The sequence below is a fragment of the Parus major genome, chromosome 1 (genome assembly GCF_001522545.3).
Source record: "Parus major isolate Abel chromosome 1, Parus_major1.1, whole genome shotgun sequence".
NCBI classification, from domain to species: Eukaryota; Metazoa; Chordata; class Aves; order Passeriformes; family Paridae; genus Parus; species Parus major.
In genome coordinates this window covers 32939049-32951829 of record NC_031768.1, presented here as the reverse complement: position 1 = coordinate 32951829, position 12781 = coordinate 32939049, and the positions used below count along the sequence as shown (strand labels likewise).

Below are 12781 nucleotides of genomic sequence, written 5' to 3'. Positions count from 1 at the left end.
GTCACACCCACCTTTGAAACAGGTGGGACATTTTCCTAGGACATGTGGCTTGACCTATTCCCTGCCTGATCAGATCTCCCACCTGTCAGAAGGCCAAAAAGGCTACCACATAAGAGAGTTGGGAAATATGGGTATTTTTAAAGGAAGAAATCAACCCAGCTTGGTTCTTTCAAAACTGTTGTGAGGGACCCCTCACTAGGATGATGGGTTTGGAGAAAACACCTCATTCTAGAGGGAACCTGTGTACAGCCCTACTGAAACTGTGTTTAACATTTCTGCGGGCTAACCACACTGCTCTGCTCCTTCATGCAGGATTTATTGGCAGAGATTATCCTCATGAGGCATTGAGTACTTTCTCCCTGCTCATAGTGTCTGAGGGCTTTGAATAGCAGGGGTGAAAAGGTCAAATACCTCAGAGGAAGGCACTGAAACATCTGGTCTGGTAAATGATGCATCTTATTGCCTTCTTCATGACATTACAAAATGTCAGCATGTAAATCTGAAAACGTATTTTGTGCTGTGTATCTTTCCAGGCAGCAAAAGGAGAGCAAACTCAATGCAAAGGCTAGATTTCACTGTATATCTACAGCATTCTGAAATGTCTCAAGCATTCTGAAATGTTGAAAGGATCACAGTGGTTCAGTGAGCCCAAGGTAGTGCTGGGTCATTATTTAAACAGCCTCTAAAAATACACCTCGATGTTGTGCTTTCTGGAGGGTGAAGGAAGGGGAAGATCTAAAGGGAAAAAGGAGGAAAATACTAGAAACAGAAGAGGATGAACACCAGAAGAAAGGGGGACAAGACGTTGAGGCCGTGTGCACAATAAAACACATAAAGCAAAGGGAAGTTCATGTGTGTGGATGGAAATATCACTCCTGAAAGGACAACTCCACTGAGCATCCGTGTTTGGCATCCCAGGCTGTCCTGGTGGCTCACAGCCTGTGTGTGCACTGACTGTGTGGTCTGACACAATTTTCATGGTAACATCTGAATGCAGAGAAAAAACATCTGTAAGCATTTCTTTAAATATAGTTGTGTAGTTTATTTTCAGCAGCCTAATTAGTGTCCTAAAGACAGGACAGCCTGGAAAAAGGCTAATGAGGATGTAAAAATGGATACTACAAATAGGTCTGATCATCAAAAAAAACAAAAATCAAAGAAACAACCAAGATACTTCAGGGGAATCCTGCAGCAGAGGAACAGTCCAGTTCAAGACACCACTCTTAAAATGTTTATTAAAATCTGCCATATTGTTGCTGGTGCATCACTGTAACATGAGGAGTCAGATTCTGCTTTGGGAAGTGCACAGACTTGAAAATCCAGAGCTGGTCATCAGAAAGTTGAGCAAAACTACGCTTGAGCATTTAGAGGTTTAGGGAAAGTCACAAAAGCTATCAAGGTGTAACACAGATTAACTTTACCTTTCTAACCTATTGCTTCAAGCCACAGGCCCACAGAAGAAGAAATATCTTCAACTCAAAAAAGCACACTCACAAATGTGGGCTTAGAAATCTTCACACAAATAAATTCTGTAGTTCTTTTGACTTCTTCCAGTCAGAATTACTACATGATGGAAGCATTTCTTCTTTGCTGTTTAGTGCCAAGGTTCAAGCAGCATAGAAGTTCTGTGGGATCCCTTTCACACCCAGGCCTGTTATCTGTTTTAAAAAAATTAAAAATTGAAAGATAAAAGAAAGGAAAGAGATAAATCTCCAACTGAGTATAACGAAAACATTTAAACATCATAGAACAAATATCATAGCAACAAGACTACCACGTGGAGGATCCCCTGCTTTAAGAGGAGCCCAAAATGAGTCATTACTTGGAGTTCTTTCAAACTCTTTAAGATTATCAAGCACTACTGAATAATTTTGCTAATTTAAATGTGGCCCTCACATGGAGTCCTTATCTTCAATACAATTCATAGTAACTTTTAACACACTTTGCCTGTGCAAGACAAATGTGAGTTTGAAAAATACCAATTCCCTTGTGGAACTGGAAAACAAAACTACAAAAGATGCTTATTTAATCCTCCTGTGGGCTTCCAAACTGCACTGCCTAAATGTATCAATTCCCAGCCATGAGAAATCTGCTCTATTTCAATAGGAGCGTCCCAGACCCCAGAATAGATCTCCATCCCCCCTGTAACATGTTCATCCTGTGGCCAAAACAGTAAAAGAGTTTGGTTTGGGTTGATGTCAATTGCTGAGTATGAACAGCATTTTATTTTCCTGATGTGCTTTTTACTAATGGAGCAAAAAAAATGAAGAGAGAAAAGCTTTTGGATTGAGATGCGAAGTTTTGCTCTGGTAAATATAAACATTTAATTTTTAAAGGAGAAATATGTTCTGTAAGCATTTCAATTACCTGGCACAATTAAAAACAGAGAAGTAAGAGAATGAAATTTCCAGAAGTGATTAAAATAATTGAAAGAGATAAAAGCAGTTTCTTGCAGTGTATTACAGAATACAATATCCATATGGCAGATCCATACCCACTCACTGCTTTCAGATGCTGCCCAGCCAACTTTGGCCAGCCCAGCTATCAACACTATTACTTGTAACTTCTCCAAATCTTCCTTCCAAGTGCATGAGCATCTATGCAAAAGCAGCTGGGCCTGGCTGAGGGACAAGCAGTGCACCTGGAGCAGCTCATGAGGTGAGTGGGATGAGCAAGGGCAGCCAGGGCCACCTCACTCTCAGAACATGAGGTTTGGCGGGTCTGATGTACGGAAAGAAAGAAATAAAATCTGCTCACCTTGAAAATCTCTCCTGCATGAGGTTCCTTGGCTAAGGTGGCCTCGTCCAGTCCATCGTATGCAGAAGTCACATACATTTCTGAGTAGTCTTTTCCACCAAAGCAGCAAGAGGTGATCCTTGGCGTAGGCAGCCTCACAGTTTGGATTCTTTTTCCTGTGCAATTGTGCAACAAAATGTGCAATTGTTTTCTAAGGTTCATTTTTTAGGAATCATGTAATTATGAATGCACTATTAGCAGTAATATGACACTTATTACAAGCACAGATGTGACATTTACTCAGAAAGCACCTCCCCTTCAGACAGAAACCATATCCCAAAGGACAGTTTGTGGGGAAATCAAATTATTTCATCTGCCTCATGTCTAACTATTTTTCAGGCTCTCCCCCACATCTGCAAGGCTCCATTTCCTTTTCTCAAAACAAAGCAGTACTGTGTGTGAGGTCAGGAAGGGCAGGGACACCTGGCCTGGGAGGGATGTTGTTCCTTAAGCATTTTCCACTTAAACATTTCAACATGAGAAATTTTATATGCAGTATTTTGTGGGGGTTGTTGATAGTGGTATTATTAAGGACACTGTGCAGTTCATCAGCCAACAAGGGAGCAGGGGTATCTGACATTGGGAGGCAGAACAGGGAGCTGAATTCTCTACATGATCAGAGCCTGAGCCAGCAATGCTCTTGGCAACCCATGGGCAGAAATGGACAATAAATTCCACCTTATCTCACCTTCAAACCACTCCTCCTGCTGCCATTTCCCTCACATTTATGTGCACAAACCAGTGGAAGCCTCACCTGTCTCTGGGTCTATGCGAATGACTCTGCCTCCATCAATACAGGCCACCCAGAGTTTCCCTTCTGCGTCTATGCACATCCCATCAGGCATTTGCTCCTCCTTTTCCAGATGGTACAAAAGCTTGGGGCAGGCTGCAGGAAGAGTTACAAAGCTGATGTTATGTGGGCTGCTACCCATTCTGTATCAGATCCCAGTCTAACATCTTCCATGCCCTTGCAAACAGCTACGTTCATTTTCTGTGAGGAAGACTCGCTGCAAAATGTACATCACACCCACATTTTTGCAGATGTGTTAAAAGCCTAATTCAGCCTGGCAAAGGCAAGTCCCCGGCACAGCCATTTCAGTCTGGGATTGTACCAAATTTGTGTTCCTGTTATTTTACCAAGAGAGGAGAACTAAGTGCCCTCATCTCTCTTGTTAACCCACCTGCTGCCTGCCATAACACAACTGCTGCAAGTACAATAACTTTTCCTGGACTTTCATTGGTCATGGCAGCCTGGATAGGTCACCTAAATAATTACCCGAGTTTAAACATTGGTGATAAGCAATTTCTCCTAGCTTAAGGTCAAAAACTTTACTTTTTAATGGCCAGCCAAGCAACCAGTTTTGATTAAGCCTGGACACCAACTGCTCATGGTCTAGGATGCAGTGCAGATTTGTTGGTGAGCACATCTGGTCCATGGAGTAGGGCCCATGGGCCATGGACCCACCCAGCACCTTCTGGTCATTACATTATCCAAGAACAGACATAAAGCCAAGCCTAGGAAGCTCAAACATATTACTTTTTTGTATTTGCAGAGGGAAAGGCTGCATTGTATCTTCTTTTGAAATCTTATATCTTAAAATCTATAGAAAGACATCTTCTCAACAAAATGAAATCTGAGTGAATGTAATTACTTTGTGCAATTTTCATCGTGATTACCCAAAGTCTGCACTCTTTAAAGTACAAAGGCAGTTCAGCCATTTAAATCCCTGTGGAGTATATCAGGCTGATACAGTATGAAAATATTTCAAAGAGTTTTGAAATGAGGTTAGATACATTTTGCTTACACTTAAATTTTCTTCCTTGCAGATATAATAAAAAATGTTTATCCATAAAATTAATTTCGGTTAAATTTGAAAACATCTTAATTTCAGAAATTTGCTTGGGAAACCTCCATCACAATGATATCTTGATTCTCTGAACATCTTTCTGTGAAGTACATGCACGTTCTCCACTTGTATTTATGGAACAAGTACAATCAAAGTAATTCCAGTAGATGGCACTCAAGAATAAACACCATCCTAAAAGGTCTTTCTCATTCTGCAGTGTAAATGGCTTCTTCCCTGCAGCTCTTTGAACAGGTCAAAATATAAGCCATTTCTCCAAATCAAAGTAAGCTGAAAGACTGTCAAAATTTGTTCACCAAATACACCTGGTGTGTAACTAAATTTGAGAAATATCACAGTCAAACAGCTGACAAGTTAAAACCAGAAGATATATGATCTGTCTAATAAATCAATGCCTCTCACAGGCTCAGGTCTTGCTGCAGACACAGCAGTAGCACTACTTGTCACCAAAATTAAAAGTATGTGTACCAATCTTTCCAGTGTGCACATCATAGTTGAAGGCATGGACAGCGTATGACAGACTGTCAATGTGAAAGAAGGTCCTGTGGTCCAGGGACCAATCCAGACCATTGGAGATGTCCAACTGGTCTAACTGTTTTATTACTGAATGGTCAGGGAAGAGGGTATAGAGAGCTCCTTGCCGCCTCGCACGGACCCCTGGTGCTGTCTCTTCAGCCATCGTACCTGAAATGGAAGTGGGAGCGCTGGTTAGAAAGTAGAAACTTGCTCCTTGTGTTTGACCAAAAACCACCTGTAAGTGTTACGAAGAGCTCCTAGGGAGAATCACAGGACTGTGATTTTTTTTTCTTTTCTTCCCAAAAAGAGAAGTTTTTTAGGAAGAAATTCTTTTCTGTGAGGCAAAGGAACAGGCTGCGCAGAGAAGCTGTGGATGCCCCATACTTGGAAGTGTTCAAGGCCAAGCTGGATAGACCTTTGAGCCACCTGGTCTAGTGGAAGCTGTTTATGCCCATGGCAGGGCATTTGGAACTAGATGGTCTTAATGTTCCCTTCCAACCCAAACCATTCTACAATTCTACAATTCTACAATCCTTTGGTGAAAGGGACTAATAGGTCCTGTCAGATTGATAAAAGAGCAAAAGGAGCAGATTAGGTGCAGCTGCCTCCCACAGAGCTGATCCTAGCCAATTAAAGGATGTTTTCGTATTGCCATGAGCTTTAAGTCACAGACATCAAAGACCCAAAGGACCACCAGGATGCGCCAGGGGGTTGAGGCTTCGCTCACAACAAAAGCCAAGATTCAGGCAGGCATCATATGTTGTTTTTGTTGTTGCTCTTTATAGGCTACTTTCGTGGTTTATATGGGCTGTGACCTTAAAATACAGGTGCACACCATGTGCCTGAGAGCATTGTTCAAACAGTTCTTGAACTCTGTCAGGCTTGGTGCCATGACTGCTTCCCTGGGGAGCCTGTTCCAGTGCCTGACCACCCTGTGGGTGAAGACCTTTTACATAATATACAACCTGAACATCTTTCTTGCCTTCAGGAGGCTGAAGATCTCACCCAACATACTTATTTTTCACAGGCTAACCAAGAGAGGCTGCATATAAAGGGTGCAAGCTGAAGCTCATGTTCTGCTCTAGAAGCTGCATTCTTCTCTACATCTCCAGAAAAAAAATCACACTTATATGACCCGTTCACTGTCTTTTCCATGAAGGCAGCTGTTTGAAAAACACCATCCACCAAGTAGGAGAGCCTTCCTGACAGATGGCCCTTGTCAACAGCATCTGTCCTCATCTAGGTCAGAAGATGTGGATGCCCCTGTCCTCCTCAACTGGGCAGTAACCAAGCAGAGCATTCACAAGACATGGAATAAAATGCCGTAAAAAAAAATACAAAATAAAATACATTGTAATTAGTTTCCCTTAGCTCCAGGGGAAATTTCTGACAGGAACTTACCAGCAAAAAACCTGCCCTTTGGATCCACTTTCCCATCATTGAACCTGTTGTTGGGTTTATCCTGCTCCAGCTCGAGGATGGTGGTGACTGCCTGGGTGTCCCAGTCCAGGCAGGCAAACCTGGTCCCCAGGGCGATGACATAGCCCCCACACTGGCGCAGAGCCACTGAGCCGACACGGGCATCTGTGCGTGAGAGAGAGCAGAAGATGAAGGGTGGCTCTGGGGCCATCACTCAGCCCTCAGCAAGGGCCTCTGGGCTTGACTGGGACATCCCCAGCCAGGAAAGGCTGAGCTGATGCTAAGATCCTTCTCCCCTGGGATTGTTAGCACATCTCACTGGCTCTCTGTTCTATGGATTTTTCCACCTTCTAGGATGGCACAGCCATTAGGACTGTACCTTTTCCTCTGCAGTTCCCAAATAAATATGCATTCCCATTTAGGCTCATCAGGGACAACATGTTCATGGTCCTCTCTGCTTGGCTGGCTTAGGCCACACTGTGCTCAGCAACACGTTGTGAGAACACAGGGTGTGTGGTCCCATGGAAAGTAAGAGAGACCACCAGCCTGGAGGATTCCTACCAGGAGGGGTGGACGGGACAGAGAAGACTCCCAGGATGAAGCAGTGAGTACGGACTCTTACCCACTGACACGCTCTGCACCTCATTGGTGACTGGGCTCCAGCGGCAAACTTTCTGTGAGTTGATGTCTACGTAGACAAGTGCATTCTCCCTTTCCTCCCAGACTGGGCACTCTCCCATCCGGTTCTTCTCCTTCACAACAGACTCGATTTTGATGGAGGAAGACATGGTCTGAGGGATAGTGAATAATGGATGTAATTAAAAACTCTCATGTGGATTTTTTCGTGCCAATGATCCCAAGGGTCCTCCAGACCACAGGGAGGGATCAGAAGGCAGCACCAATGAGTCAGAAATCTTTTTGTGGAAAAACAAGACTCTGCCCTATTAACACAGGTGCATTAACTTCCTCCATAGGAAGACATTTACACACCCACAGCATCCACTCTACTGTAGAGGCCACTACACAACAAATGCCTGTTCCCACACCAAGTCAGTGAGAATATGCAAATACTGAGGAAAGCTCCTGCCTTTGAAATTCTGCTGCTTTGTTTTCCCTCTAAGCATTTCCTCTTCATCACTGCCCCAACTTCATCTCCAAGCCCTGCTGCATATGCCAAATTTTGTCCAATGCCAGGCTGTGGGGTGCAATTACCCCAGTTGCTGCTTGAGGGGCCAAAGCCACCAGTGACGATCGCTTTCCATATGCCTGCTTCTGCCAGAAGTTGCTCATGCCCTGGCTACCCCATCCCCATTGGAGCAGGGTCCTCACAGGGACATCCACACAGGGTGCACAATCCATCAGGTTTGTGTCCAGTACCCACTGATGTCGTCCAGAACACAGATCCTGGGCCTGCCCTGACCTTGCTGTGGGGTGGGATGTGAGCAATAACCTCCATCATTCAGCTCTGACAAAAGAAAGGGGCCCACTCACTGCCTCAGTCACCCCTAATGGAGCCGCCTCCACAGCTGCACTCACTGGCCTCAGCACATTTTTTCCACAGATAGGGAGATAATTCTTGGGAAGCAGCCAATCCCTGACATAATATCAGTTCTAGGGATTACTATCTTCAAGTGGGTATTGTTTCCTAGTAGGTGAGCTGGTGATAAGGTTTACAGATAATTAATTAGCATTAATGCACTTCAAAATACGTGGGAAGAGCCAGTCAATCACTGTGAGTGGAAATGCCAGGGCTGAGGGACATGGGATCTTTCCTGCAATGAGTCACACCATCAAGGTAAGTTTCAAACAACCTATCTATCAATTACATCCTTCTCCCTTCCAAAAAACTCTGGCCACAAGAGGCTGGGCAGCAAGCCGTTCCAAATAGCAAATAACATCTCAAGCGTAAATGAGGATACACAGTAAGATGCCAAGTTTTAACCTCCAGAAACCTGTTAAACAATGCTTGAGCTGGAGGAGTGAGTTTTTTGTGGGTTAAAGCTTTGTGTCACGTGGCTGCCATATATGGGACCTGAGGCTTGGAGACACAATGCTGACTTTATTGTATCATGGTCTAGAAAGCACAGAGCTGTTCTCACCCAGTGGGGAAACAAGATTTCAGCAGCAGTGCAGTTCCTGCAGAGGCATAAAGAGGCATCTGCAGCAGCCAGCGTGCATTTGTCTTATCAGTTGTTTCATTGACCCAGCTGAGCCTTGTTAAACCTTTATTTTCCCACCAGCTCCTGTTTCATTTAGATCCCTTTTTGTCCAACTTCTGCAACACCAAAACAGGGGCCTGTCAGATAAGCTGTGGTGAAATACTGATTCATAGACCCACCCCACGTGCCACATGAGGAGTACACAATCACACTGTTGCCAGCTGTTTCACAAGGCATAGGCAGGGGAGAAACCATCCTGCCTGCACCAGCTGCCTGCTTCCCCCTGCCCTGCTCCCCCAGCCATGCTGCCCTGTCCCAATGGACCCTCAGTGCACATCCTCCCTCCCTGGCTGCACATTCAGCCACAGCATCCATCCCCTCTGCCAAAGAAATAACTCCTGTGTGTCACTCCACCTGTGGAGTTTTCCATATTGGTGAATATTGCGGCTCAAATCATCCTTTGTTTTTATGTTTTTATTGCCCTCCCTGTTTTTAAGAAGAGGGTAATTAGAAGGGAAGGTCTGTGCTTTGCTAGCTGAGGTTTCACTAATTTTTACAAGCAGCTGAAAATGGAGGCTTTTAACAGGAAGGACCATCCAACCCTAAGTGGCAGCATCGCTCTCCAGAAGAGTCCCCAGAAGCTGTGAGGGACTCAGCCCTGATCCTATCCAGTCCATGTCCCCCTCTGCTCAGTGCTCTGCTCATTTCCTGCCATGCCCTCCCTGCTTACACCCCATGGATCTATCCAGCAGTAACTTTTCACCAAATACAGCATCTCAGAGGGAAAAATGAGGAAATGACCCCCAAAAACCCAGGTGAAAATATCCCAGCATAATCAGTCCCCAGGCATCCTGCCACCTTACACACCTTCATCTGTGGTGCCTCACACCCTGCTTGGTACAGCACTGACCCATCAGAGATGAGCATGCAAGGAAAGATGAGAAATTCCAAGCAAAAATCACCAAATACTTCTGCATTTTCTCAAAGCAAAATCCCTGCAGAAAAAATCACCACATTCACCCTGCCCATATCCTCTTCCCAACATTTTGTTGGCTTTGTGGCCCCCTGGACTCATGCCCAAACTCCTTATGGAGACTAAGGGGCAGACAGGTGTCACTGAAACATTTTCCAAGTTAAACTGTTAAAATCTCTGGTAAAAGTTACCAGAATTTGGAGACCATAAGAAAATTTTCCTGTTAGGAATAAAAAAAATAATGTAAAACATCCTGTATGCACTAGAAAGTAAACCCTCTCTCTGGTAACTATTTGAAACTAGTCTTTCTAGACCTCTGTCCACGTTCCTTTTCAAATCATCTGGACAAAAGTTGGTCATTTCAGTACCCCTAAAAAGGTACAGGTAAAATACAAATGAATGACTGGCCTTAAAAGTTTTTTTCTGCTTCCCTCCTCTCACCCTCCCGCACAAACGCACATAATTTCATTTTTGATGTCGAACTGAGTCTTCAAATAAGCAGGCAAACAGCTAAAACTTTTAATTTACAGTCAAGCAACCATCTGCATAAACCTATGAATTTTAAGAACCCTTTTCCCCTCAGTCAAACAGCCGAATATCTTTACCAAGCTGGAGGACACCTATGCGAAACTCTGCAGTTCATCACATCAACGCACCTGCTGAGGAAAATATTGCAAGACCTGGGTTGGTGACTCTTTTCCAGCACTGGTCCAATGAAACTGGCTGCTGCTTCCAGCGACGGTTAAAAATGTGCACCAGTTGATGTTATCTGCATGGAGCAGGTAACCTTTTACATTTTGTATTCAGTCAGCAGTCACATGAATGATGAGGCAGGGACCAAAGCCTTTCTGAATGGTCTGGTTTGCAGTGCCAGCAGCAGGACATGTGATAGAGAAAAATCCTTGCTCAGTATTTTTCTCATGTCAGGAGAGTGTGAGAGGGAAACTGAGGCATTGCACCATTCAGTCGCCCCAAGGGCTAGCCCAGTCTTCCAAAATTTAGGGTGTTGAAAAGGGAAGGTTAATGAAAGATGGAAGGGAGGGTTTTGTATTACTCTGATAAGGAAAAAAAATATTGTTGTGATTAAGACTTATTATCATCTTTAAGACTTGGCTCCTACTCCCAGCTGTGCCACAACCTTGTCGTGTGTGGAGTCACAGGGCTCCTCTCCTCGAGCATGCAAAGCCTGATCCCACTTTAGCAAAGAGCTCCAAGCTGCTGCCTGTAGCACACACACACACAGGGAAGGACTTCTACCAGGGAGTCTCAGCAATTGCCACGGGTGCTGCAGGATGGCAGTGTCTTTGCCTGGTTTTTATTTTCTTTCTTCTTTGGCATTTGCCTTCTATTTTTGTCTGTGGGAGGCAAAGGTGGGAGATGCCGAGTGCCTGCTCTCACTGAGCCCTGCTCAGCAGACGTAGGTGATAGCAGGGCCAGCAAGGTGGGGACAAGACAGGCGTGTCATGGGGACAGAGTCCAAGCTGGACAGAGCCAGAGCGACCACCAGAATTTTGGTGACAGGGCCACAGTCAGCGAGGGCAGAGGACATTTGAGAGAAATCATCCTCAATACAGCATGCAGGAACAATGCCTTTCTTTATCCTGAAAGACTTTAATGAACTTTTTAATTTGATGTTCAAGTGATTCACAGGATGAACATGTTTCCCTGATAAGCAAGTAGACAAGATAGTCGTATTATCCTATCATAGTCACCATCAACCACATTCAGAGATTAAAAAATTACAGCCCTAAGACAGAGACAAATTCAAATGTTTCTAGGGAAAAAGCTAGCAATATTTCCAATTCAAACTGCTTCCAAAGTCACTGAATTACAAAGTGATTCTGGGTGCCTTGAGGACCCTTCTGAGATTTCCTTTGCTTCCAATGGCTCCATCTCATCTCATCACAAACCCTCAGTCCCCGCTTGCCCTGAGAAAAAATACCATGTTACCCTCTGCTTTCCTTTTTATAACCTTTTTTTTATAGCTTTGAAGGGAGGTTCAAGTAGAACAATATGTATTTTTTTTCACAGCATTTTCAGCTGAAAGACACATTCAAAAGGAAAATTCTGGCTTATGATAATTTAAACTGAAAATTAATTTTCAACTAAAAAAAATCAAAAACATAAGTTATCTTGTTTTCTGCAAAATATTCTCCAAAGCATTTTTTCTTAATGGATTTTGGAGGAGAAAACCACATTTGCCACACAGCTCTTAACTTCTGGTGGCTTGACTAACTTCCTCATCACAGGCTATGGCAAAATAAAACCAACTCAGGCAGAGGGACAAAGAATTCACCTTGCTGCAACAGAAAACATCAAACATGAAGCTTTCTGGGTGAGCACTCAGATGCTGGATCACTGGTGGCAGAGGAAGGACAGCAGCTGGGAAAATTATACCAGAACACATCTCTCTAATTTATTCATGTGGCTACAAATGCTCTGGGGATGCCCCTGCCACATTTTGCACCATCTCTTACTCCTACCCTGACCACTTCCAGGCTACCAACACAAATACCACATCTCCCACTCTGCCATTTCAACTTCCCCCACGTCTGCCTTTCCAGAAGTCAGTCACTTTAGGAAGAGACACATCTCAAAGATTTTGTGGGTGTTGTTGATGAATGGTGCAACTCTGCAGTAGCAAGTACGTGTGTTTGCTAGCCAGCCAGCCATTCTTTTAATTGTTTCCACAACATAAAGAGCCTGGCCCTGCCACGCACTTTGTTTGTTTCTGATGTTGCTGGGTTGTAAAGCAGAAGTTTCTAGTGAAGTTAGCCAAAGGCAGCCACGTACCCCTGTACCTCTGGCTGACACCTGACCACTTGTCTCCTTCTGGTGTGGCTTCCTCTCTCCCACTGCTTCAGTGTCCTCCAATGCAACTCTTACCGCTTTTTTTTACAGTCCCTAGTTTTTATCAACGTAGAGTAGTCGTGAGAGCATCAAGGCATTATCGCACCACATAATGTGGTATTTAAATAATTGTACTTGTCTTCTGTTCCCCACAGGCATGTGCTCAGACAATAGCTTGGAATTTGTTCTTGTGGCTTTGCAAA

The 12781-nt window shown here is 44.1% G+C and overlaps 1 protein-coding gene across 1 annotated transcript; it reads right to left on the bottom strand.

The window, feature by feature from the left end:
* Window positions 1-1208: 1208 nt before the first annotated feature.
* Window positions 1209-10529, bottom strand: LOC107213040 (regucalcin-like). The gene is made up of 7 exons (XM_015647045.2): window positions 10385-10529; window positions 7219-7387; window positions 6579-6761; window positions 5130-5345; window positions 3551-3682; window positions 2758-2912; window positions 1209-1658 (listed from the first exon to the last, which is right to left on the bottom strand). Exons 2-7 carry the CDS (start codon window positions 7382-7384, stop codon window positions 1608-1610), a joined length of 903 nt encoding a protein of 300 aa, XP_015502531.1. The 5' UTR covers window positions 7385-7387; window positions 10385-10529; the 3' UTR covers window positions 1209-1607.
* Window positions 10530-12781: the final 2252 nt, after the last annotated feature.